Here is a 25,162-nt window from a genome sequence, read left to right on the forward strand (position 1 = left end):
GTTACAGTAGGATGTGGAAGTCATTACTGAGGGGGAAGGGAATAGCATCTTAAGTTTGACTTAACACTTGTTAAAATAAAATTGCTAAAAAAAATCCAAAGTGTTGGTCCCTCATTTTTTAATGATTCTTCAGTCACACATGCTGGTATTTTCTTAGCCAGGAGCGAGAGAGAGAGAGAGAGAGAGAGAGAGAGAGAGAGAGAGAGAGAGAGAGAGAGAGAGCAACTGATCGTTTGTTTATTATCCATATTTTATACCAGGGGTGTAGCCAGACTTCAGTGGGAGGGGGGGCCAGAGCCCGAGGTGAGGGGGGACATTTTAGGCCCCCCAGGCACCGCCGACCCCCCCCCCGCCATTAGTGACCCCCCGCCACTGCCAACTTTGACGACCCCTGCCGATGACCCCCTCAAGCCCCCCCTCCCGCCACCAACCCTCCCCCGCCGTTGCCGTGGGCTACCTTTGCTGGCGGGGGACCCCAATCCCCGCCAGCCGAGGAGGTCCTCTTCTTCCTCCGAAGGCTTCATTCTGTTTCTGACGTGCAGGACGTCAGACTCACAGAAACAGAACGAAGCCTTGCAGATCAGCCAGCAATGGACGTCAGACTCACAGAAACAGAACGAAGCCTTGCAGATCAGCTTGCAGGACGTCAGAAACAGAATGAAGCCTTCGAAGGAAGAAGAGGACCTCCTCGGCTGGCGGGGATTGGGGACCCCACCAGCAAAGGTAGCCCATGGCAACGGAGGGGGTGGGGTGGCGGCGGGAGGGGGGGTCGAGAGGGTCATCGGCAGGGGGGTCCAGGGCCAAATCTACGGGGGCCCAGGCCCCCTGGCCCCACATAGCTACGCCACTGTTTTATACATAATAAAAATTACAGGAAAGAATGAGAGAGGTTAACCTCTGTGTACATAAATAGCCACCACTGAACTTACTAAATGCTCAAAGGAAATTGCATGCAAATGAGATACCTAGATAGTCTACCTGCAACCCGATAGAGACAGAGCCCAGCACATGCTCAGTACGGTCTCGCAGTACTGCACATGCCCAAGAAAAAAAAAAGCAGAATGGTAACAGCTGGATCATAGACTTGTAAAGAATGCACCTCAATTGCGGCAAAGTTTTATAGCGAGAGAAAACGATCCTGACAGCCTTTGCAGTAGTCTCCTGCCATAAAGTAAACCTTTTCCTGTGCACCATAGATGGATGTCATATGCGCGCGTTGACTAACATCACATGCATTTGTGAGGATTGATTCGTTATTTATTGTTCTGTGACGCTGCTTCATGTGGAACGCACACACATATATTACATGCACATGGTATATTTCCCCGTATACAGTAGACGGACGGGGCACATTTCCCACAGATGTGTAGATACTATTAAAAGATGCAACCTCACTGCTTTCCGAAGAGTGGAACACACACATGTAAAGGTACGTAGGGGGCATATTTCCTACTCATGGCATATTTCCCACACATGTGCATGCAGATACTATTAAAAAATGCTGGCAGACTGCTCCAGCGAGAAATTGCCCTCATGCAACGACAGCTCACACCTGCTGGAAAATTTTGAACATTACAGGTAGGCGCTCGGAAAAGTCTGTGCATCACACAGAATGCTTACTTTAATACAAATGAGCTCATTTTTGTAGAAGAAGGATTACACTGAATGTTACAAGGATGTATGAATAAAACATATACAGATGAGTAATTCTCTATAACACTTATTTGCTGGGACATAAGTCCATTCTTGCCCAGATCGGAGGATCAAGACAAGGTTATATTATGACTTAAGGCACATTGTTATACTAATTAGCCTTCAAAATGGGAACCATTTTCAATTATCAATTCTAAAATTTTAATAGTGTTACCTGCGAGGATGTGCAATTAAATATCTAGAATAATTATCTACTGCTGTGCACACATATTCACATCCTTGCAAATTAGGTAAAGGCCCTATATAATCCATCTACCAAATTTGTTCAGGTAATTTTCCCCTTTTTAATTACCCCTTAGACATGTGGGGAACAGATCGCCTAGTCTGGTATTAACAGACCAGACATTCAACAATAACAGTTTTAATAACACCCATAATTAAACTAATACCATGATCTGTTGCCCACCTGTAAGTGGCCTTTCTTCCCAGATGTTCACATTTTTGGTGCACCCATTTCGCCAAATCTCAGCAATTATCTGGCTCTTCCACAGTTTTCCACCTCGAGGGGGATGATTTTACTTTATTCATCAGCCACTGTGCTGTAGAGACGTTCTAGAGTATCACCCTTGCAATGAGCATCTATACATAAAAAACAATAACATTAGTATTTTACACAATTCCAAATATCTTGCCACAATTCTCTGACCCACAAATATTTGGTATTAATTTTCCAGTTATTTTTGTACCAAGTAGGTAGCCATGTGGCTAATTCATTTGCCACGGACCATGAATTGATATATACATAACATTATCCCAAATTCTCAGTTTTCAAAACCATATAGGCAGCATATAACTCTGCATAACTTTCCACGTTCTCTTTCCTCCAGCATACTTAACAGAACCATCTGCTCCTCAGTTAATTGATCATAGACTTTTCCCCACCTGACTGGGCTCTCTACTCGTTCCAGGGGTTCTAGCCCAGTTTGTCCTGTTTCTGGAAGGGCTGACACTTTTTCATGCAGTAAGGAAATTCCCCCAATCCCTGATTTATTTTTTATATTTCTTTTCTAGTTCTAAAAAACCTAAGGCTCTAAAACCCCAGTGTTACCCGATTCCTTTGTTTTTGCCAAAGGATTCAATTAGCATAATTTTTATTCCCTGAGACACTTAATTCTACTTCTAGTTGAACTGACCACAGATCCAAAGCAATCTGTGTTGTCTGCTCAAAAGCCTGTTTAAAAAAAAACCCTGTTGTGCTTCTCCCTTCCACTGAAGGTCACATTTTTTCCTGATTACCCGGTGCCAGCATTTTACTTATGTGCTGCTTGCAATTAACACATTCCTATGCCTAAAAGTTTAAAAGTTTCCCTGCCTGAGACGGTCCTTGTATCTTATAAGATTTATCTCCCATCCCTTTCCTTTATATGTTTTAAATCATGATATAAATGTACTTTCTTTTTGTTAATTTTCTCTCCTTCGTTTCTTATATTTATACTGTGTCACAGCGGCACACTCAGTTATCATTTATTCTGGCAAGCATCTCATTTTAACTGTAAATCACACACTTATCATTCCAATTCTGTACTTTTCCTATGCTGTTTATCCTGGCTCTAACGGGTTTTCAGATAAGCAATACTGTTACAATTGATACCCTAGTAGGCTCACAATCTAATTAAGCAGATCTTTCTGAGGAAGGGGTTGAAATACGGCTTGGATTCCACTAGGAAGTCATATGGTTTCAAGTGGAAGAGCTTTGCTGCCTGGTGTAAGGGCAAGACCCGAGAGCAGAGGTGGGCACCATTTGCCCTTGAGGGCTGCAACCCAGTTGAGTTTTCAGGATTTCCCCAATGAATATGCATGAGATCTATTTGCATGCATTGACCAAATTTTGGTTTTGGTTTGCTGCAACCACCTTCAACACTGCCAGAGCAAGTCCTCCTGTGCCGGCTACCTGCCCCCCTCCAAATCCATGGGGGGCATTCCCAGGGGTAACTGGCAGCACACCCACATTGGTGCATGGGCATCACGTGGGTAGTGCGTGAGCCCTTACTGATAGGTCAATGGGTGGCGGTAAGGGCTCAGGCCATAAATAGACGCACCCTAGTTTTAATATTAGTGCGGGCCCATTTTCTGGCCCATTAAAAGATTGCGGTAAAAAATTGCCCAGCGTGTGCCTGAAAGATGCGCCTACACTACCAGAGACCACTCTTTACTGTGGCATTGTAAAAGGACCCCTAAGTGCTATTCTATAAACAGTGCTCAACTTCGGAACCATTTATAGAATAGCGCATAGCGCCGCCTGAACTCTGGTGTAAATCCCTGTGCTGAAATTAGGTACCGGATCCCTTGAATTCCATAACATTGTGCGCAAATCCTAGAAACACCCATGGCCATGCCTCCTTTTCAGATCAATGCAGAAAAATTTACTCGCACGTGTTTATAGAATAGTGACTATAAAGATGTGCGCGCAAATTCCAATTAGTGCCAGTAATTGATAGCACCCACTTTTCTGCCCTATTTGTAGAATTAAGGGCTATCCCCTGGATTCTGTATAGTGTGATTTAAGTTGTGCGAGCAAATCCAGTCATATTCTGGATTTGCACATGCAACTTTAATTCGTTAAAAAGTCAATTAGTGCTGATAATTGCCACTTATGCAATTATCAACACTAATTGGCATTAATATGGAATGTATTCTATAATGTGATGCACGTAAATTCTAAGTTGTGTAGTTGAAAAGGGGGCGTGGCCATGGGCATTTCTAAAATCTATGCGCGTTGTGTTAGAATACACCTGGACTGTGCCTAATTTAGGCATCGGCATTTACACCAAGTTTTACTTGGCTTAACTGCCCACGACTAAATTTAGTGATGCGGATGGGCGCTTGGTGTATTCTTTAAACTCTGAAGAAATGTAGGCTTATTCTATAAAGTACGCCTAAATTTAGGTGTACTTTATAGAATATCCTTAGGCATATTTCATTTCGGTGCCAATTTTTTTAGGCATGATATATAGAATCTAGTCCTATATGTGCAGACTAAGAAAAGCCAGATGACAGTTTCATGTAAGAAATAGACCAAAACCTGACTCACCTTCTCTATGAGGATATGGAACTTTCTGGCAACTCCATTACAAGAGGTACATGTAATATGTATGTGTATATCGAGGCTGAGAACCAGTAGTTTCCATGACCACATCTGGATCAACTACACATTAAACATATCTCATCTCATATCATTTGGTTACAAAAGTGTTAAGGCTGAGTTTAACCTTAAGACTAAACTACACTGGAGTCTATCTACAATTTAAAAGATTAGGGCTCAGGGCTGACCCAACCATTAGGCAAGGGAAATGGGACTTAATATGCCACCTTTCTGTGGTTTTTATATACAACTAGTAAAAAAGGCCCGTTTCTGTTTGAAAGGAAACGGGCGCTAGCAAGGTTTTCCTCTGAGTGTGTATGTTTGAGAGAGTGTATGTGAGAGTGACTGTGTGAGAGAGGCTTCTGTTCCTGCTGCTGTGCATTCCCCGTGTTATGCTGATTCGCTGCTCAATGTATCGTGGCTCCGCCCCTCTCCCTTCTACTGGCCAATCTGGTGTGGGTTGTGTGACATCACTATTATCTACTCCAACATGATCCACGGTTCCAGGCAGCCTCAGAATGTTGGAGGTGAGAATTATTATATAGGAAGTGGTTATGGAGAGTTAAGTGACTTGCCCAGAGTCACAAGAAGCTTTAATGGGAATTGAACCCAGTTCCACAGGATCAAATTTCAACTAGTCCACTGCACTAACCACTAGGCTACTCCTCCACTCCAGGTGAGCGTTTAAAGAATCGTCTTGGGGGCTCCAAAGAAAGCTGCGGTCTAAACAAATCAGAAGGTCCAACTCAGTCACACAAAGTCAAAGAACCATCAGCACACACTAAGAGGAATTTTCAGTGGTTTGTGTGATGATCCTGAGTGTTGAGTTTAATTATCACGATGGAGGGGAGGGGCATGAAAGTTAATTAAAGGGGGGGAGGGGGGGTTATAAGACTGAAGATTGGCCTAGGGTGCTCACTACTGTTGCACTGGCTCTGTCACAGCTGCAAATTTGTTTTCATGCAAATCAAGCTGAATGCAGAAAGACAAATAGGTGGAAAAATGTGGGATACAAATGCAATAAATAAATAAACCCTAAATTAATAATTTCGCGGGTGTGCCTAAACTATTAAATTCCCAGATTAATCAAAGAAATCTTTTTCTTTTTCTTTTGGTCGAATGCAGTACATCAGATAAAAAACCATTCTTCAAATCAGCAGAATACAGCAGTAAAAGTAATCAGATAAGGGAAAAGGGGAACTAAGGACACCATTAATTTTTCACCAAAAGAGCAAAGGTCTATATTTTTATTATCTCCACAAGGCTTAATTTGCTGAATAAAAGGGAGCCTGCAAATCTGCCACCGTCTTTCAGTTTCCCTCAACAGATATCACTCGTCACCTCAGGGTGCCTTTTGAAAGTTTAAACGCTCAGTGGTGAAAGGTAAGCAAAGATATTTTTATTCCCTGGAATTATTTAGATCGTGTGCTTATAATCTCAAAAATGTTTTCTAATTGTCCTGTAGTTTTATATGTGAAGAAACTGGGGGACGGGTGAGAAAGGCACAGGAGTTCTATTAGGTTGAAGGAGACAGAATAAAGTTGCAGGTTAGAAATTACACCCAAGAGCTAACATTGCAGAGAGTTTATTTCACCAAACCCAGTGGGGCTCATAGAAGCTCTTATCGAAACTAAACTGAAGCAAATCTGAAAATATTCCAGGTGTATCATTTCAATAGAGAAACAAGAAATCCAGAAATAAATGTTTTAGTCTAAGAATTTATAGTTCAGATCGTACAAATTCAGGTCATTCTGGATAAAATAACCTGCTTCGATGACAATATTTATTTATTTACTAGTAAAAAAGGCCTGCTTCTGTTTGAAAGGAAACGGGCGCTAGCAAGGTTTTCCTCTGAGTGTGTATGTTTGAGAGAGAGTGTATGTGAGAGTGACTGTGTGAGAGAGGCTTCTGTTCCTGCTGCTGTGCATTCCCCGTGTTGTGCTGATTCGCTGCTCCCTGTATCGTGGCTCCGCCCCTCTCCCTTCTACTGGCCAATCTGGTGTGGGTTGTGTGACATCACTATTATCTACTCCAACATAATCCACAGTTCCAGGCAGCCTCAGAATGTTGGAGGTGAGAATTATTATATAGGATTTGTTACATTTGTATACCATATTTTCCCACCTATTTGCAGGCTCAATGTGGCTTACATAATACCATAAAGGTGTTCGCCAGGTCCAGCAGAGAAACAAATACATGGTGATGTTGTGGTCGATTAAGGTTCAGGCACAATATTCATCACTATTTATTTATTTATTAGGCTTTATTTACCGTTTTTTTGAAAGAATTCACTTAAGGCGGTATGCAGTAAGAATAAATCAAATACAAGCAATAGACAATTACAGCAGTAAAAATATTCAAATAACAATACAAAGTATGGCAATAGCATACTACTACACAACAAGAAAGCAGACTAGCCTGCTTATAATCGAACGAGAAAAACGCCCAAGTTCCGACCTAAATCGGGAGATGGACGTTTATCTCACAAAAACGAATAAAGCGGTATAATCAAAAGCCGAATTTGGACGTTGTCAACTGCACTCCGTCGCGGATGCGGACAAAGTTGATGGGGGTGTGTCGAAGGCGTGGTGAAGGCGGAACTGGAGCGTGGTTATCTGCCGTTCAGAGATGGGCGCCTTTCGCCGATAATGGAAAATAAATATGTGCTTTTAGTGAGAAGTTAGGGCACTTTTCCTGGACCCTGTTTTTCCACGAATAAGGCCCCCAAAAGTGCCCTAAATGACCAGATGACCACTGGAGGGAATCGGGGATGACCTCCCCTGACTCCCCCAGTGGTCACTAACCCCCTCCCACCACAAAAAATGATGTTTCACAACTTTTTATTTTCACCCTCAAATGTCATACCCACCTCCCTGGCAGCAGTATGCAGGTCCCTGGAGCAGTTGTTAGGGGGTGCAGTGGACTTCAGGCAGATGGACCCAGGCCCATCCCCCCCCCACCTGTCACAATTGTGCTGCTTAATGGTTAGTCGTCCAACCACCCCAAACCCACTGTACCCACATGTAGGTGCCCCCCTTCACCCCTTAGGGCTATAGTAATGGTGTAGACTTGTGGGCAGTGGGTTTTGAGGGGGATTTGGGGGGCTCAACACACAAGGGAAGGGTGCTATGCACCTGGGAGCTCTTTTACCTTTTTTTTTTTGTTTTTGTAAAAGTGCCCCCTAGGGTGCCCGGTTGGTGTCCTGGCATGTGAGGGGGACCAGTGCACTATGAATCCTGGCCCCTCCCACGAACAAATGCCTTGGAGTTATTCGTTTTTGAGCTGGGCGCTTTCATTTTCCATTATCGCTGAAAAACAAAAACGCCCAGCTCACACATTGTGGAATAAAACATGGACGTCTATTTTTTGCGAAAATACAGTTCGGTCCGCCCCTTCACGGATCCGTTCTCGGAGATAAACGCCCATGGAGATAGACGTTTCCGTTCGATTATGCCCCTCTATACAGAACAAAAACAAAAAAAAATCTTTATGAAGAACAATACCCGACGTGGCCACGTTTTGCCCTCTGTCTGCGTCAGGGGTAAAACTTTATAAAAAGGGGTTCAAAATGTACCCCTTTTATTTAAAAAAAAGGTTAAAATTCATCACAGCTTGCTGCTTAGTTTGGCATCACCTAACTTCCTGCTCAGTTTTTGTATAGTCTGCTTTCTTGTTTGTGTATTTGACATAAGTAAGCAGTCTTTTGCCTTTTTTTTATTTTCTTGTCTAATAGCACACTACTTATAACAATACATAATAGAACATTTTAATAAGCAGCATAGGGTATAAGCGTATATTCTTCATACACAGTGCTGCTGGTGTTCACCATACTCTCCACCCAGTGTGCTTCGACTACAGGTGCTCTTGGTGGCCCCCTCCCTCAGAAGCTGGTACCCTAAGTGAACGCCTAGTCTGCATTCACTTGATGGTTATGCTGGCCCAGTGTTTCTCCCAAGACTATCTTGATCCTTATTTCAGGTTGGCTCATACACATTCTGTAATGCTCATTGCATAGGAAACGGCTCTGTGGGTGCCAGTGATTGCTGAGCACCCCCAATATGGAACAAGCTCATTCATGCCTATTTGTGTAAGAACTGTTACCATTGGTTTATGTCTCTGCCTGGACCTCCTCTCTTTCTCAGCCAAGCTTGGCTCCTTTGTCTACATGCTATCATTTCCTGGCCATTTTTACTATCTCTGTCCTGAGAGGTCAGCCAGGTATTACCTTTCCCTCCAATCGAGGACCGTCCTCTAGGACCACCCTTGCCACCCGGTGGCAAGCTCTGTTCCCATTGGCCTTTACCTCCCCCTCCTCCTCCCTGGACCTATGTGAGCCTTTTTAGTCTCCTTGTCCCTCTAGCTATGAGGCATTCACCATCTTGCTTCAGACCAGCACTTGTCCTGCTTCCAACTCCCTGGAATGGACTTGGCTTTTTACCTTGAATATATCCTGTTAATGAGATATTGCACTCTCCAGTCATACCCAGCATCTGAGCTACTTCTAACTCTTCAACTATTTCTCACCTCTGCAATAAAGCTACCTCTCCTCAGATTCTACCTCCAACCACTGGTACAGCTCTCAGAATTACGGAGTCTCTGTGCCCTGGGGCAACACTTCTGAACATCTGACTGTGAGTAAATTATCTGTATTTATTCAATAAAGGAAAGATCAAAAAATAATAAAGAGACTTCAGGTGTGTCTGGTGTGCCAAGGTTATACTCCAAGATTTCAAGAATTTAGAGTTAAATAAGTCTATGAGAGTCTTGACAGTAAAAAGCCAAAATAAGAAAAATAGCCAAAATACCTATTGAAGGAAATGAATAAAGTTGCAGCAGGACAAGCTGAACTGCATTTAAAGAAAACAGCAGGAGAGTTAAGTGTAAAAAGGCAGATGTGTGTGAGTTAATCAAACCAGGGAAAAAGTGAATCGAGTAACTCTGCTTGTATTGTTCTGGATGTTAAGTGATCTGTATTCAAGTGAACTTGTAGGGAAAGAAAAGAAGTGAGTCTGTTTAAAGTGCATTTATCAGAAGTTAAGCTCATGAAAGAAAAAACAGAAGATCTATAGAAGTTTAAAACCAGTGGCTAAGTGCTAGCATTTCCTGGCTGACCACATTCCTGATTAAGCCAAGCACCTTCCCATTGTCTTTTTAAGTACTTCTCCTTGCTCAAAGAGCTACCTCTCCCATCTGGGTGGTCAGTAATTAAAGGCAGCTAGAGGATTCAGAAGGAGAAACTGTTTTTGTATTGTCACAACTATGAACATTTTAACCTCCTGAGCAAGCATAAGAGAGACTAAGGGCCAGATGCACTAAACTTAACGAGCCATTAGCGAGCAAGTAGTAAACCCTGGCATGCACTAAATACTTTTTTCTGACGACGGTAGCAGCTAATGAAAACGGAATGCAGATGAGCAAATTGTGTAGAAACCCTATTGTAATGAGATGCACTAACCTTTTCCGATTGCCTTAACGATGGAAAATCTAACGAGAGGTCTGTACCTCTCGTTGGGGCTGCGCGGGATTGAAAACTTCATAAAATGTGAAAAAAACAAGATCGGGGGGAGGGGGGAATGGCCAAGTGCTCGTCATGGACGGCCATTATGGGCATTCTTCACTATAAAAAACAAACAAACACAAACAAAACCCACCCTTTATTAAATATTATTTGCCCTCCGCTTCAAAATGACATCCATTTTGGGTGGCCTCCCCACCCCCCCCACCCCCCCGCAATAATAAAAACTTCCTTTTTGGGCGTCCTTCACTCAGCTGAGAGACCCGGAAGTCTCTGATCCAATCACAATGCTAAACGCGCTGTGATTGGCTCAGAAACTTCCGGGTCTCTCAGCTGAATGTACCAGACTGTACCAGATGAAGTGTCCCCTGCACCAGACACGCAGGAACTGCCAGAGGGTAATGCAGATACGGTAGACACCCTCTCCCTCCAGTCCCAACAAGGGTTCAAGAATAGAAGAACTCGCAAGTTAACCCAAAAGGCTCTGGAAATTTATCAAGCAAAACAGGAAAAATATAGGGAGAATCTATACAGGCTCTGGCAAGAGGTGGAAGAAAACATGTTTATTATTTCAAAGGCAGGGGCAGACAATGCAGCCTGTCTGTTATCACTACAGAACAGTTATGCACGCTATCAGCTTCTCCATAAAAGATAGAGTTCCTGAACATAACCAACAAAGAGTTCAGCAAAGATGAGTCATTCCTTTCAGTAGACCGTGCTAGAGACCAGAAGGACCTAGACTTGGGTGTGGACACACCCTCATTTCAACGCAGCCTTGGCCTAAGCTGGGACCCAAAAAAGGACATCTTCACCTTTTGGGTTTCCACCCAGGTGCAACAGCGCACCCAACGAAGCATCTTGTCTACAGTGAATGGCCCGTATGACCCACCACCAAGATTTTGCTTCTTGGACCACCTGAAGAAGCAAAAGCACAGAGAGCCATCATCCACCCATGAAGACCAAAGACTCAAAGACTCTCTCTCTCTTTTGTGTTGTCTAGTGTTGTTGTTATCTGTCTCTCGTTTCAGCTCCTGTGTGATGAAGAAGATGACCCTACAGCCGGTGTCAAGACTGTGGTCGTGATACCTCTCTGACTCATCTTTTGTCCCGACGGTCAGCTGCTGTGCTGTCTACTGTCTGCATTGTTTCTTTCCTCTCCTGTTCCTGCCAAGCTTGTTTGAAAATCCTGAATCCTGAGTATCCTGAATCCTGTTCCTGCCAAGCTTGTTCCAGTATCCTGAATCCTGTTCCTGTCAAGCCAACTCCATCCCAGCATCTGGTTACAGCCAAGCCAAGCTTGTTAGTCCAGCCCTACTTGGGAGGTTTTGCCTCCTGCTGCCAGTCGACGACAGTAGGCCAAGAGCCCATGTTGTTCCAGAGTTCATGACTGTTTGTTTAAAGCCTGGGATCATGATAGCCAATGGACAGCCTGAATGCAAATAATGGACTTTGCATGTTATTAATTTGATAAATGTGATAATAATGATAGTGGTATCTACCGATACCATGCGGGGAGTGTTCTATCCAGTGGTGTGCTGGAGCCAGCTTGCACCAGCTCGCAAGAGCCGGTTGTTAAATTTTTTACTGACTTGCGAGCCGGTTGTTCTTGAGGGTGAGCTGGCTCTCCTTCCTTCCTCCCTCCCTCCCAGCTACAGGGTCGGTCCCTCCATTGTCCAGTGAATTCTTTGGGCAAGCAGGAAAGATTCTCAGTCTTGTCTGTCCTCTGCCGGCGCTGACCCTCTCCCGCTGCCGGATCGCTCTTTAAAAATGGCCACCGAGACTTCCAGCGGCAGCTTCACGAGACTTCTGCTGAAGTCTTGGAGGCCACCCTTGTAAGTCTCGGTGGCCATTTTGAAGAGCGATCCAGCAGTGGGGGAGAGTCAGCACTGGCAGCGGGCAGAAAAGACTGGGGATCTTTCTTGCCTGTCCCGAAGAATCCGCTGGACAACCTGGGTGGCTGGAGGGGGGGCAGGGGAGAGAAGGGAGTCACTGGGCATGGGTGGCTAGAGGGGGGCAGGGGAGAGAAGGGAGTCGCTGGGCATGGGTGGCTGGAGGGCAGGCAGGGGAAAAGGAGGGTCGCTGGGCATGGGTGGCTGGAGGGAAGGGCAGGAGGAGAGGAGGGTCGCTGGACATGGGTGGATGGAGGGCAGGACAGGGGAGAGAAGGGTCGCTGGACATGGGTGGATAGAGGGCAGGAGAGAGGAGGGTTGCTGGACATGGGTGGATGGACCAGAGGGCAGGGGAGAGAGAAGAAATGCTGGACATGGATGGAGGGGAGGCAAGAGTGAGGAAGGAGATGAGATGAGGGAAAAGGAAGAGAGGAGATAGACTGCACATGGATGAAGAAAATAGGCAGAAGCTGGATCCACTGGACAGTCAAGTCTGCGGAGGACCAGAAATGAAGAAGAAAGGAGGAAAGGAAAGAAATAAATGGGAAGGAAGCCCTGGAAACTGAGTTAAGAGAACAGATAGCAGCAGAATCAGATACTTGCCAGCATGATCAGAAAAACAAAGTCATCAGACAACAAAGGTAGAAAAAAATCATTTTATTTTCATTATAGTGTTTGGAATATGTCCACTTTGAGAATCAGGTGCTCAACATTAAAAGTTTATATTTATTTACTTATTTATGGCATTTTATCCCACATTAAACATGAATTAGATTGGAACCTGGGATCATTTAATTTTTTCCCTGGAGTAATGCATTGCCCCCCCCCCCCCAGGCTCTCTCCCCAGCTATAGCCAGCTCTGCAATTTGGTGGGGGGGGGGGGGGGGGGGGCGCAGAGGGGGACGGGGGGGGGCACAGAGGGGGACCATGGAGAGAGCCTGTTGTTAAACATTTCCCAGCACACCACTGGCTCTATCCTCCGACAGCCTTGCACTAATTTATAATGATCCTAAAATGTGTTTAATGCCTTTACTGTTATTCTCATGTCTAAGGACTTTCATGGCTACAGTTCTCTCTGCAAAGATACGTGAGCAATGCATTGTGTGTAATGTAGTTCACAGGTAAATGCAGCCACGCTTGCCTATTTGTGTAAGAACTGTTACCATTGGTTTGTGTCTCTGCCTGGACCTCCCCTCTTTCTTAGCCAAGCTTGACTCCTTTGTCTACATGCTATCATTTCCTGGTCATTTTTACTATCTCTGTCCTGAGAGGTCAGCCAGGTATTACCTTTCCCTTCAATCGAGGGCCGTCCTCTAGGACCACCCTTGCCACCCGGTGGCAAGCTCTGTTCCCATTGGCCCTTACCTCCTCCTCCCTGGACCTGTGTGAGCCTTTTTAGTCTCCTTGTCCCTCTAGCCATGAGGCATTCACCATCTTGCTTCAGACCAGCACTTGTCCTGCTTCCAATTCCCTGGAATGAACTTGGCTTTTTACCTTGAATATATCCTCTTAATGAGATATTGCACTCTCCAGTCATACCCAGCATCTGAGCTACTTCTAACTCTTCAACTATTTCTCACCTCTGCAATAAAGCTACCTCTCCTCAGATTCCACCTCCAACCACTGGTACAGCTCTCAGAATTACGGAGTCTCTGTGCCCTGGGGCAACACTTCTGAACATCTGACTGTGAGTAAATTATCTGTATTTATTATTCAATAAAGGAAAGTTCAGAAAATAATAAAGAGACTTTAGAGTTAAACAAGTCTACGAGAGTCTTGACACTATGTTCCTTCTTTTTTTTTAATCCTCTCTAAGTTGTCTCTGTCTTCCCAGCTCCTCAGTTCACCATCTCCTTCCCTGCTTCCTTTCCTAGTTTGTCTTGTTTTTTACTCTTGGGGACTGCTTCACTGAGCCTTTTCCCCAAAAGCACTGAATGGGAGAAAAATCCTTAGTAAATCAGGCTCCTAATCTCCCCCATGTCTCTCCTTTGATTACAGGAGTCGGAGCTCACTCACTTGTACATGTTTGACCTCTGATTTCTTCTTCCCTACATCTTCAACACTTGTGTCATTCTTAGGAAACCAGCAGAATAGCTGGAGCCTGTAAGTCACAGTTGCAGCAGTGGTGTTCCTAGGAGCGCTGACACCTGGGGCGGATCGCCGATGTGCCCCGCCCCCCGGGTGCAGCCCCCCCCATGCAGCGTGACCCCCCCCAGCAAAAGGACCCCCCCACCCCAGCGAAAGAACCCCCTCCCTCCCCGGGTGCACGCCGCTGGGGGGGGGTGCGGCGTGCCGGTCAGCGTCATTCGTTTCCATGCTCCCTCTGCCCCGGAACAGGTTACTTCCTGTTCCGGGGCAGAGGGAGCATGGAAACAAATGACGCTGACCGGCATGCGGCACCCGCCCCGGCAGCGTGCACCCGGGGCAGACCGCCCCCCCCCCCTTGGTACGCCACTGAGTTACAGACTGCAGATCAATGTGCTCACTACACCCCTCTGCTGCTGCTTATTCAAAGTTGGTAGTTTGAGTTGTGGACTGGCCCACTGGAAAATATCTGATTTCTGTGGAAAGGAGTGGGCCACTGTGGTCACGGACCAACTGACTTTTTGTTCCATACACCATCACCAACTAGAGAGCTTTGGGGGCTGAGTGGAGTTTGGCTAATTAGGTTCTCTGTACCAAAATGATGCTTCAGGTTTAAGTTTCAAGTTTATTGAGGACTTTCTATCCCACCTCCCGGAGGTTCCATCGAAACGGCTTACGTTCTAATAAAGCGCAATAATGATTTGTGCTTGACATTAGACAAGTGGTGAGGGAAGGGGTAGAACTACAATAAAAATAGGAAACGGGATGGGTACACACAAAAGGATATACGCCTGTGTCTTCCAGAAGTCTTGAGATTGACCATCTCAATCAGCAAAAAGTGTCGGTCAAAAAGAAACGTCTTGAAGTCAGTTTTGAACTGGGCAAGGCGAAGTTGCTGTGGTAGCAAATTCTATAGTTTGGGGATCCTGCAAAGAAAAGATAGAATCTCTTGTATGCTGATATATTGTCTTTATATATGGGATCGCGAACCAGGGGCTCGCTGTGGAGCGTAACCAGTAGTTTAAGCCACATACCAGATAAGTGCCTTTTTGTATCTCTCATGAAGTATTAGATAAGTGAATAATCCATAGACACTATAGAAAATCTTTAAAACAAAATCTAAAAATTAAATGAGGCACTTATGGAGAGGCTTTTTGACTCATGACGACGCTCACCAGTAGTTTACATCCGAAAAAAAACTAATTTTCAAAGGTAAACTCTGAGCAGCGAGGTATCCACAATAAGAGAGGTGTATGTGGTTGCCAAGCATCTGAAGTCTTTTCCTTCCCGTTTAACTAATTGATCTGAGAGTGAAATACTTGCAAGTCCTTGATAGTAGAATTGTATTCTTCAAGCAAGTACCAGGTTGTTGTTGACTTTATATATGGGAACAATTAATTGGTTCTACTGCCTTTTCTGGTTGCTAATAACTAAGGACAAGACAATGAGTAAAGACCTTCCCTGTCATTCGGGCAGAAACACAACTGGAATCATTTCCTTCACTATGACCAGCCTCCAATTTGTTCATCAATCTGTCCTGCTGCTCACCTGTATGGTGTCTTATATCTTTATCACAACCAGCCAACATGGCTATGTGTTTGGAGAAATCAGTAAATGCCTTCTAGGGAACATAGTTCAATCTATCAATATGCCACACCCATAGTTCTTCCATACCTGCTTGAACGTTGCCTTATATGGTAATAAGCTCGGTGATTGGAACAAGGGCTTGCGCTGCCGTCATGTTTAGGCGGAGAGTGGCACAAACCCATTTTGACCTCCAGTGGTGGAAATGGGGAATTTTAAGAGCTTTTTAATCAGGACTTAAAAGGGAATACTCATAGATTCCGGATCTTCATATCTTTATGGCCCGCTAGTAGGACTTTAAACTTTGATTAGAGTCAGTTATGTTACACAATTAAGAATGCGCACTGAAATGTCTCATTACAGGGATACGTGATTCAGTCTTTATCCATGTTTTTAAATAGAAAATAAAACTGAAAGCCTGATAATTAGCGTCAGGTTTGGCAGCAAGTGGAGAGAGAGATTTGTGGGGCTTTTTTGCAGTGTTTCAGGTCACAATGGAGGATGACATTGCTGCCCTGGTTATCGACAACGGCTCTGGAATGTGCAAGGCCGGATTTGCTGGAGATGATGCTCCTCGCGCCGTCTTCCCTTCCATCGTTGGGCGCCCAAGACATCAGGTGTGTATTAACTCTTTCAGAAACACAGCTATTACACTCCCCCCACCCACACCTTTTACAAAGCCGCCCAGCAATGCCGACACAGCCCATTCACTCTGAATTATCACACTGGCAGCTGATAGTACGATTTTGTAAAGGGGGGGGGGGGGCATTTATTTATATTCAGATTTGTAAGGAGTTCCAGCTCTGGGCTCCTGAGGTGTCATTAGGATTTGCAGAAAATTGCTGATTTGCACAATGTTCTGCCTACATTTTCCATGCATTTGTATGATTATTTTTCTCTTGCACAAAATAATAACATAAAACAAGCAATTCATGCACGTTTTCGATGAAAGCACCAGTGCACTATGGTACATCAGCCTCCTAATGTTCAGACACCTTACTTTTATGCCAATAATTTGGGATGTTTTTGGGTGAGGAATGGTCTTGTGGTCGGAGCATTAGACTGTGATGCCGGAGTAATTCTGGGACATGTATAGGACATCACTCTGTTGCTCGCTGTGCATGTGACTTGAGCAAGTCATCTTCATCTCCCTGTGTCTCTTTTAGCAAGATAAAAACAAAGGGCCCGATATTAAAAAAAAAATGGTCTCCTAAATTTGTTTGCTATTTTCATCCAAACTTAGGAACCTAAAGTGATTATTTTACAAGTTCTATTCCTGTTTTGGATGTCCAAAAACCGGCATTTAGATGCCCATTCATGTCTTGCATCTCATTGCACTGCAAGTCACATTAGGGCCCTAAAATTACAGTGAAATAGCCCCCGTTTTTTGCTGGGGTCATTTCACCGCCCAAGTTTATTGGGCCACTAAGCCATAGCACAATGTTCCCAGGCTAGCAGAGCAGTCCCCCCTGGCACAAGACCCTCTCCTCCCGGCCGAGACCATGCTCACCACACCCCACCGATTCCACTCTTTTGAAGCCCTCACTCTCTAAATGGGTTACCTTTTGAAAGAATTGGTGGTCCAAGGGGAGCCTTTGGGCATGAATGAGTCCCAGTCGGTCCTGCCCAGTCTGGCGCCTTTAGCAAAATGACACCCCTAGCAGTAGTCTCACTGGACTACTGCTAGGGGTCACAATTTTTAAAGGTGCCTGGCTGGGCAGGAGCAACAGGAGGTGGGGACCCTTCTCTGCTGGCCTGGGAGCATCAGGCTGCTGCTTTGCAGCTCAATGCTCCTAGGCCACAGGAATAACACTGTTTACAAGATGGCTTGCAACCAGCATCATTCTTTTAAAACAGAATTCAGCAACATGCAGTACAGAGATCCTGCAAGTTGCTGAATCCAGCAGTGAATCAAGGTGAGGTAAAAGGTGATCTTTTACTGCACCTTGATGAATTCCCCCCTGAAACCCTTGAGCTGCATATGACAAGGTACTGCTCTGAGACGATTGTTGTAAATGGCGCACGTGTGCAGTGGCTGCAGAAATCTGAAGTCTAGGGGTACATTCAGACGGCAAATCAGTCCAACTTAAGGAGGGAAATAAAAACAGAGACCTCTTAGAAAATTATATAGGGATTTTTAATTAACATTTTATTTCAGGAAAAGATATTCACACAGTAAAAGAACGTAAACACTGATTATACGAACATTAAGTTGCACCATTTAGGGAGGTAGTCGTCCATTTCTGATTTTGTACAGATAGGGCAGTAGGAGCTACATCAGATCTCCAAGCAACTCGCTGGCGCCCTCCGCAAGTAAGGCAAAGAATTGACACAAGAAAGGCCTGCACAAAAATACGTGGACCACAACATAATACATAAGGAAAATTAGAACTCTAAAAAGCAAAACGTTAGCAAAAATTGCTTAAAGGCCGAAAGAAATCAGAATAAAATACTTACCTGCGTTTGGTTTCTAAAGTACAGGATTTTGATAAAAGAAATTAAGAATCTAATCTTGGAAACAGGTTCTAAGAATTTAAAAAGAAATTTACAGTAGAAACAAAGTGAATTTCTTGTTTTACTGAGGTGTTTTGGGAAATTGTCATGTTAAAAAATTGACTTGAATTTCTTGAAAAAATACAATTTTTAGTAAAAGTACTGTAAACAGGATCTAGTATAGAGATTTTAAGTGTTTCTAATCTATTCTATTCTCAATATTTGTTAGTTGTCCATTAGGTTCTAAGCAACATACAAAAATTAAGATTGTTTCATATACTAGGAGTTGCAGAATTAAAACAAGATCAGATACTAAGAAAATAGTTACTTATCATTATCATAACACTTTGCAAAACAACATTTTCCACAGCACGACAAAAACTCAAATAAGAAGAAATTTCTCTCAGATATAAAGGGAAATCCTATTTGCTATTTTCATTATTTATGGTTTTAAACTATTTATTCTCCAAACTGCAATACAATTTATCTATTTGCACAATTTATATTTGTTGAGTTTATGTATTGTTTTAATTTAGGGTTCAGAGACCCCCAAGAAGGCTGGAGTGACCTTAAATCTGACTCCATCTCTAAATAGCACTAGTATTGGGGTAATCAAGGAGTTGTGAAGTTCTAAAAGGAATTGCCACTGAGAGAGACGTTAGGTCTAAGGGACCCGCATTAGTCCGCCTCTCAGCACTGGCAAGGAATAGATACCAGCCTTATGACAAACTGGATTTAGATTACAAGTTATACAATGCAGCGAAAGATAGCCTGATACAGCAATAGCATTTATACTTACAGCCTTTCATCATAAAGTGAAGCCCACAGATCATCATTTGGGATGAGGAGTTTATTTGCCAAGATACAAGTCAAATCAGTGATTGACAACAGGCACGTACAATCAATTAGTTATAGGAATATAATAATCCGGCTGCAAACAGGTGTTAATTAGTTCCTAATCTTTTATAATTTCTATTACCAATTAAAGGTTTTACAAGGGAAAGCAATTAGGTAATTTGTCAATTCTGCTGGTCACATTGGTTTCCCTTGGAGAGAGAGAGTGCCAACCCTTCTCTCTAACTTAAACCAGGAAATACCCTGATTTTTATAGGTGCCCTCAGGATATGGATAATATGACAATAGATATACCTGATTGGATCTATGCTAATGTCATGGTTGCCACTGATTGGCTCATGCTAATGAGTAGCTTTTATCTTGCTAACATGGTTTTGTCTTTAGCTCGCTTGACCACAAATCTTAAGCAAGACCCTGCATCCAGCTATACCTTTCCTTTCTTACACCATGGCTGACCACAATCCTGCTCACAGGGAAGTCTCCCTCCCCTCTTGGACAGCTAGTTCCCTATTTTCTTTGCACCTGGCATGACTCACTCATTTCTCAACTTGTTTTTCTAACTTACATTAGAGAAAATTCCACTTTGCAACAGATACGGCTTCCATCTTGTGCTGAAATCCTCCGTTTTGTTTCCATATCTATTGACCTAACTTTTCCTAATTTAGCTTATTTAGGCCTCAATCCAGGCTACAAACTAGGCCATACTTTTCCAGTAAGCTCCCAGTTATGTCAGCCATCAGATTTCTGACTCAGCCAAGGTCTGTAATGGCTTGAGCTCTATGACTGGGCCCGCCACCATTCCAGTGGGGGGGTCTCTGGCTGTACCATAATTATACATTCCCCACTTGTCACCCCATCTGGGGGGGGGGGGGGTGACACAAAGCTCGTCAAGCTTGTCATCATCCATTCCAGAAGGTGGCAAGCGAGAGGGCGAGTTTTGGTCTTACAAATTGCTAGAAGGTATGGTGCAAGATAGGAAACTTCATTCTCAGGTGATATATTATTTGGGGCGTATGGAATTCCCTTTATATTACCCAATCCCTTGGGCCTCAGTCAAGATGTCACCCCTCTTGAGACTTGCTCAAACCTGTGGTAAGAAAGGTTTTATGAATGGGAAAGACTTATGGGTTCATCTACAAAATCCATCAGGCTTATCCTATTGATTTTGCAAGCATAGTTCCATGAAATAAGTGTAGCTATCAATGTGAGCAGATTGTACATAGCCTCGCAGGTTATATATGGATTAGCATTGATGAGCCTGTTCAATATTCATTTGCTGATAGTAGCAATCCTAGGTGTATCATATGAAAGCTGAATCTGTCAATTCTACACTTGATACGGCAGCTCCTTCTATCTCATAGAGGAATCCTGTGCAGAAGGAATGGATCCTCAGAGGCTTAGCTGAAATTGGGTGGCGGAGCAGTTGGGGGGAAGAGGGGGTGGTGGTTGGGAGGCGAGGATAGGGGAGGGCAGACTTATACGGTCTGTACCAGAGCCGCTGATGGGAGGCGGGACTGGTGGTTGGGAGGCGGGAGATACTGCTGGGCAGACTTATATGGTCTGTGCCCTGAAAAGGACAGGTACAAATTCAAGGTAAGGTATACACATATGAGTTTGTCTTGGGCAGACTAGATGGACCATGCAGGTCTTTTTCTGCCGTCATCTACTATGTTACTATGTTTTAACAAAAGAGAATATTATAGCACATTCTGATTCTCTTCAATGAAAAGTAACAAAAGTTATCAACCCCATCCCGCTCTATTTATAGAAGCACAGTCAGAGGTAATTGGCCATGTGTCTAGAGAATTGATAGTCGAGGATAATAGTAGGGTATGCTGTCTGTAATAGACAGGGGTGCGGGTTCAAATTAGACTGATTTAAATTCCTGTACCCATCTTCTTGTGCAGGGTGTGATAGAGCTGAAAGACATCTATGTTGGTGATGAAGCTCAGAGCAAGAGAGGTATCCTGATCCTAAGATACCCCATTGAACACGGTGTCGTCAACAACTGGGACGACATGGAGAAGATCTGGCACCACACCTTCTACAATGAGCTCCGTGTCGCCCCTGAGGAGCACCCTGTCCTCCTTACAGAGGCTCCCCTGAACCCCAAAAAAAACAGAGAAAAGATGACACAGGTGTGTCCTTGTATCCTTATCCCTTGTCTACTTTGGTTTTTACACTCAGTCTTTCGGAACTAAACCTTTTTTCTTTCTTTTGTTGATTTGATACCATGCTTGTTATTATTAGTGACTCCGTTTACAAAGTTTGCAGTAAGTTTCACCAGAGGGCTAACTTTTTGCTGATAATCTTTGGGCTGAAGTTCACTCATCTGCTTTTCATATCCCTTCTGCTCAAAAGTTTATTCTGGGATTGATTAACCAGTACTAGCAATTACAGAGTTGCAGTATCATATCCTGCACTGACACTCTTTCCATGATAACTGGAGACATTTAAGGGGATATTTAATAAAACTGTTTAAATACATCAGCAGGACCTCACAAGGGTCTCTAATAATATATTTTTTTTTATTTACAAAGGTCTTTATTGAGCATTGAGAAAGCAATACAGCATCCTAGAAGACACCATAGTGAATACAAAATTCAAAGCAATGCATACATAGGCTGAATACATAGGGCAAATTTTAACAGCACCCACAGAAAACAAAAAAGAAAAACAACCTCAATGCAGCAATGTATATCAATTGTACCCCAGAATTTTTAAAGGTATTTTCATACAGACCCCCCCAAAAAACCTCCCCTACCCCCTATAGTCCCTCCAAAAGTCCTCAACCCCCCTCCCCTCCCATCCATTCATCTATCCATATACAAGCAATTAGACTCAACACCAATCCCCAATCATGGTGAACAAGCTGACATGAAAGGATCCCACACCAACTCCCATTTAGACAATGTTTTCTTTTTCACCGCAGTCAAATGCTCAATCTCACAAATGTACCACACCTTAGATATCCAACCCACCAATGAAGGGGCCTGAGGAGATTTCCAACACTTCGCCAAGTTAATGCGAGCAGCATGCAGAACCCCCTTCGCCAACAAAAATTGATTCACTGTAAATCCCTCTGGCTTCTGCTCCGACAAAAAGACCGCAGGATGCCACTGCACAGATCTACCCACCCAAACTTGAAGACGAGACTGCACTCCCCTCCAATAAACCCTCGCCTTAGGGCACGGCCACCAAATGTGACCCATGGTCCCCAACTCCACACAGCTCCTCCAACACCGAGCCGATGCCGTACCAAACATATGCTGTAATCTCACCGGAGTAAGGTACCACCTATAAAATACCTTGATAGCATTTTCCTTCAAAGCAACGGACAAAGAGGACTTCAAAAGCCCCTTTTTTAAGCAAGCTTTAAAGCCCCTTTTTTAAGGAAGCTTCCGACAAAGTAAAATCCAACTCCTTCTCCCAGTTCCTCCGATGCAAAAGATAAGGCTTAAGACGCAGTGCCAAGTGTCCATACAAAGAAGTGATCATCCCCCTAGTACTCCTGGTATCCACACACATCTCCTCCAGCAAATGCACCTCTCGAGTCAAACAGGCCTTATAAACAGGGAGCTGGAAAAAAAAAAATGCTTTCAATTGCAGGTAGGCATAACCATCCCTAGGTCGAATCCTGTAATCTTCCACTAGACTAGAGTATCAAAAGAAACAAACTCCTCCCCCTCAAAAAGCTGTCCCCACATATCCAAACCCAGTGTCGCCCAACGCTGAAAAGGTGTAGCAGTGGCGTAGCCAGACTACCAATTTTGGGTGGGCCTGAACCCAAAGTGGGTGGGCACAAAATTTTCTCTCTACCCCCCCCCCCCCCCCCCAGCAAAATTTAGTCACACTCAGATGAATTTGTCACACAGGGTAAAGTGCTGCTTTTCAGTGCATCAGATTTCAGAAAATTTATTTAATAGCCTAATCCTTTTCAGTGAGCTTTCAGAGGCCAAAACCTCCTGCCTCAGGTCAGTATAATGCTGTTACGGTATCCTCTCCTGACCTAAGGAAGGAAGTATTGGTCTCTGAAACTTCATTAACACAGTTACCATATTACTTTATCCTAAATTAAAAATAAAATTATTTTCTTTACCTTTGTTGTATGGCCATTTACTTTTTCTCATTGTGTTGCTCCCAGTCTCTAGATTCTGCTTTCCTTCGTTTTCGCTTAACTCTTCTGCCAAGGTTTCCTGGCCATTTGTCATTTTTCTCTCCTTTTTCTTTGCTTTCTTCAATATTTTTCTGTCTCTCTCTGTGTCAATTCATTCTTACTATCCTTTCTTTAATTTCCTTCATCTACTTATGGCTTTTCATCTTTTTCTCACCCTTGTTCTCCCCATGCCCCTTCCTCTTATTCTCCAATCATTCACTACTCCCCCTTTCCATGCAGCAGCTCTCCTCTTTCTCTCCCCATCCTTCCAGTCTCTCCCCTCTCTCTCCCCATCCTTCCAGTAGTCTCCCCTCTTTATTTCTGCATCCTTCCATCGTGTCACCTTTCTCCCTACCCTTCCATCCAGCGTCTTCCCTCTTTCTCTCCCCATCCTTCCACCCATCTACCCTCTCTCCTATTCCCATCCACCAATGGGCCCATCACATTAATAACCAAGACACATATGGCAATATAAACATTCAAACTCCGAATGCTGGTTCAATTTAAACTGAGCAAATTTACTGGTCCACACAACAGTCAAACTGGTAGCAAAGAGATCCTCGCTTTAGGAACAACTCATTTCCATTTCTGCAAATGCTCCTTCGCCGATACCGCAACCACCTTCAGAGGCACAGAAGATGGAGTCAGGCCTGCTGCTTGCAGAATTTGCCAAGCCTCCCCAAGATGGTGGATCCGACGTAGTTTGCCCCCTAGAGTGAAAAGTAAAGCAAACGGGAATGCCCACTTATAGGGGATCTTCCCCTTAATCAAAACATCCAGAGCTGGTCTCAAAAGCCGCCTCTGAGCCAAAGTAAAAGCCGAAAGATCTTGATAAATGTATACCTTGGCCTCATTATAATCCACATACTGCTTTTCCCTTGCCTTTAACAACAGGTGGTCGCGCACCGCGGAAGAGACAAACTTTGCAATTATGTCTAGTGGTCTATTCTCCTGCAGCTTTCCAAGAGCCCGATGTGCCCTTTCTATTTCAATTATGGGCTCCGAAGGGTCAGAATCCAACACCTTAGCACAAAGAACCCTGTCAACAGTCAGAACATCCTCTGCATCGGAACACTCCGGGACCCCATGAAAACGGATATTGGATCTTCAAGCTCGATTTTCCAAATCATCCACTTTAAATTGGAGTTCAGAATGGTGATCAGACACCTGGTCCACCTTGGCCATCAGATCAGAAACCTGTGCAGCCTGGTCGTCTACACGACCCTTCAGCTCTTCAACACGTCCACCCAACTCCTTTAAATCTGAGCTCAGTAAGTCCATCCTCTCAATGATTTCAGTCTAGGAATTTTTTTCTCTCTGCTTGTATAGCTTGTAGTGCTTTAACTAAGCCTTTAGGCAATCTGCTAAACTCCGATCCCGAACACTCCTCCGCTTGCGAATCCTTGGACTCCGAATCCAGTTGCAATTGCGGAGACACGTGGCGCCTCAGGCCCTTGCTGCCCGTCTTCGCCGCTGTACGCTCCGAATCCCGGCGGGACTGCGACGCTGACTTACTCATTCCGTCCAGACCAATTTCCTTCGCAGCACCCCACAAATACTTCAAAAAATATGACCTGTACAACTGCTTTTAATCGCTAATTTAAACGGAGCGAGCGGGAGCTCTCAGATCAGGCATCCATTCGGCACCGTGACGTCACTTCCTCCTCTAATAATTTTTTTTACCCCAGAATTATCAAACAGTGCAGAGAGGTATCCTTTAGACTAGGGGTGTCAAACTGCAGTCCTGGAGGGCTGCAAACCAGTCAATGATTCAGGATATCCCTACTGAA

The 25,162-nt window shown here is 44.1% G+C and overlaps 1 protein-coding gene across 1 annotated transcript in view; it reads left to right on the top strand.

Moving 5' to 3' along the window:
* The first annotated feature begins 6,113 nt into the window (after positions 1–6,113).
* The window catches only part of LOC115476974 (actin-like), a 34,217-nt gene continuing 15,168 nt past the window's right edge, over positions 6,114–25,162 (top strand). The window contains exons 1-3 of the mRNA XM_030213584.1: positions 6,114–6,178; positions 16,349–16,485; positions 21,244–21,354. Of these exons, the coding sequence (XP_030069444.1) occupies positions 16,363–16,485; positions 21,244–21,354 (234 nt within the window). The 5' untranslated portion in view covers positions 6,114–6,178; positions 16,349–16,362. The remainder of the gene's footprint in view (positions 6,179–16,348; positions 16,486–21,243; positions 21,355–25,162) is intronic.

This window comes from Microcaecilia unicolor, chromosome 8 (assembly GCF_901765095.1).
Source record: "Microcaecilia unicolor chromosome 8, aMicUni1.1, whole genome shotgun sequence".
Taxonomy (NCBI): Eukaryota; Metazoa; Chordata; class Amphibia; order Gymnophiona; family Siphonopidae; genus Microcaecilia; species Microcaecilia unicolor.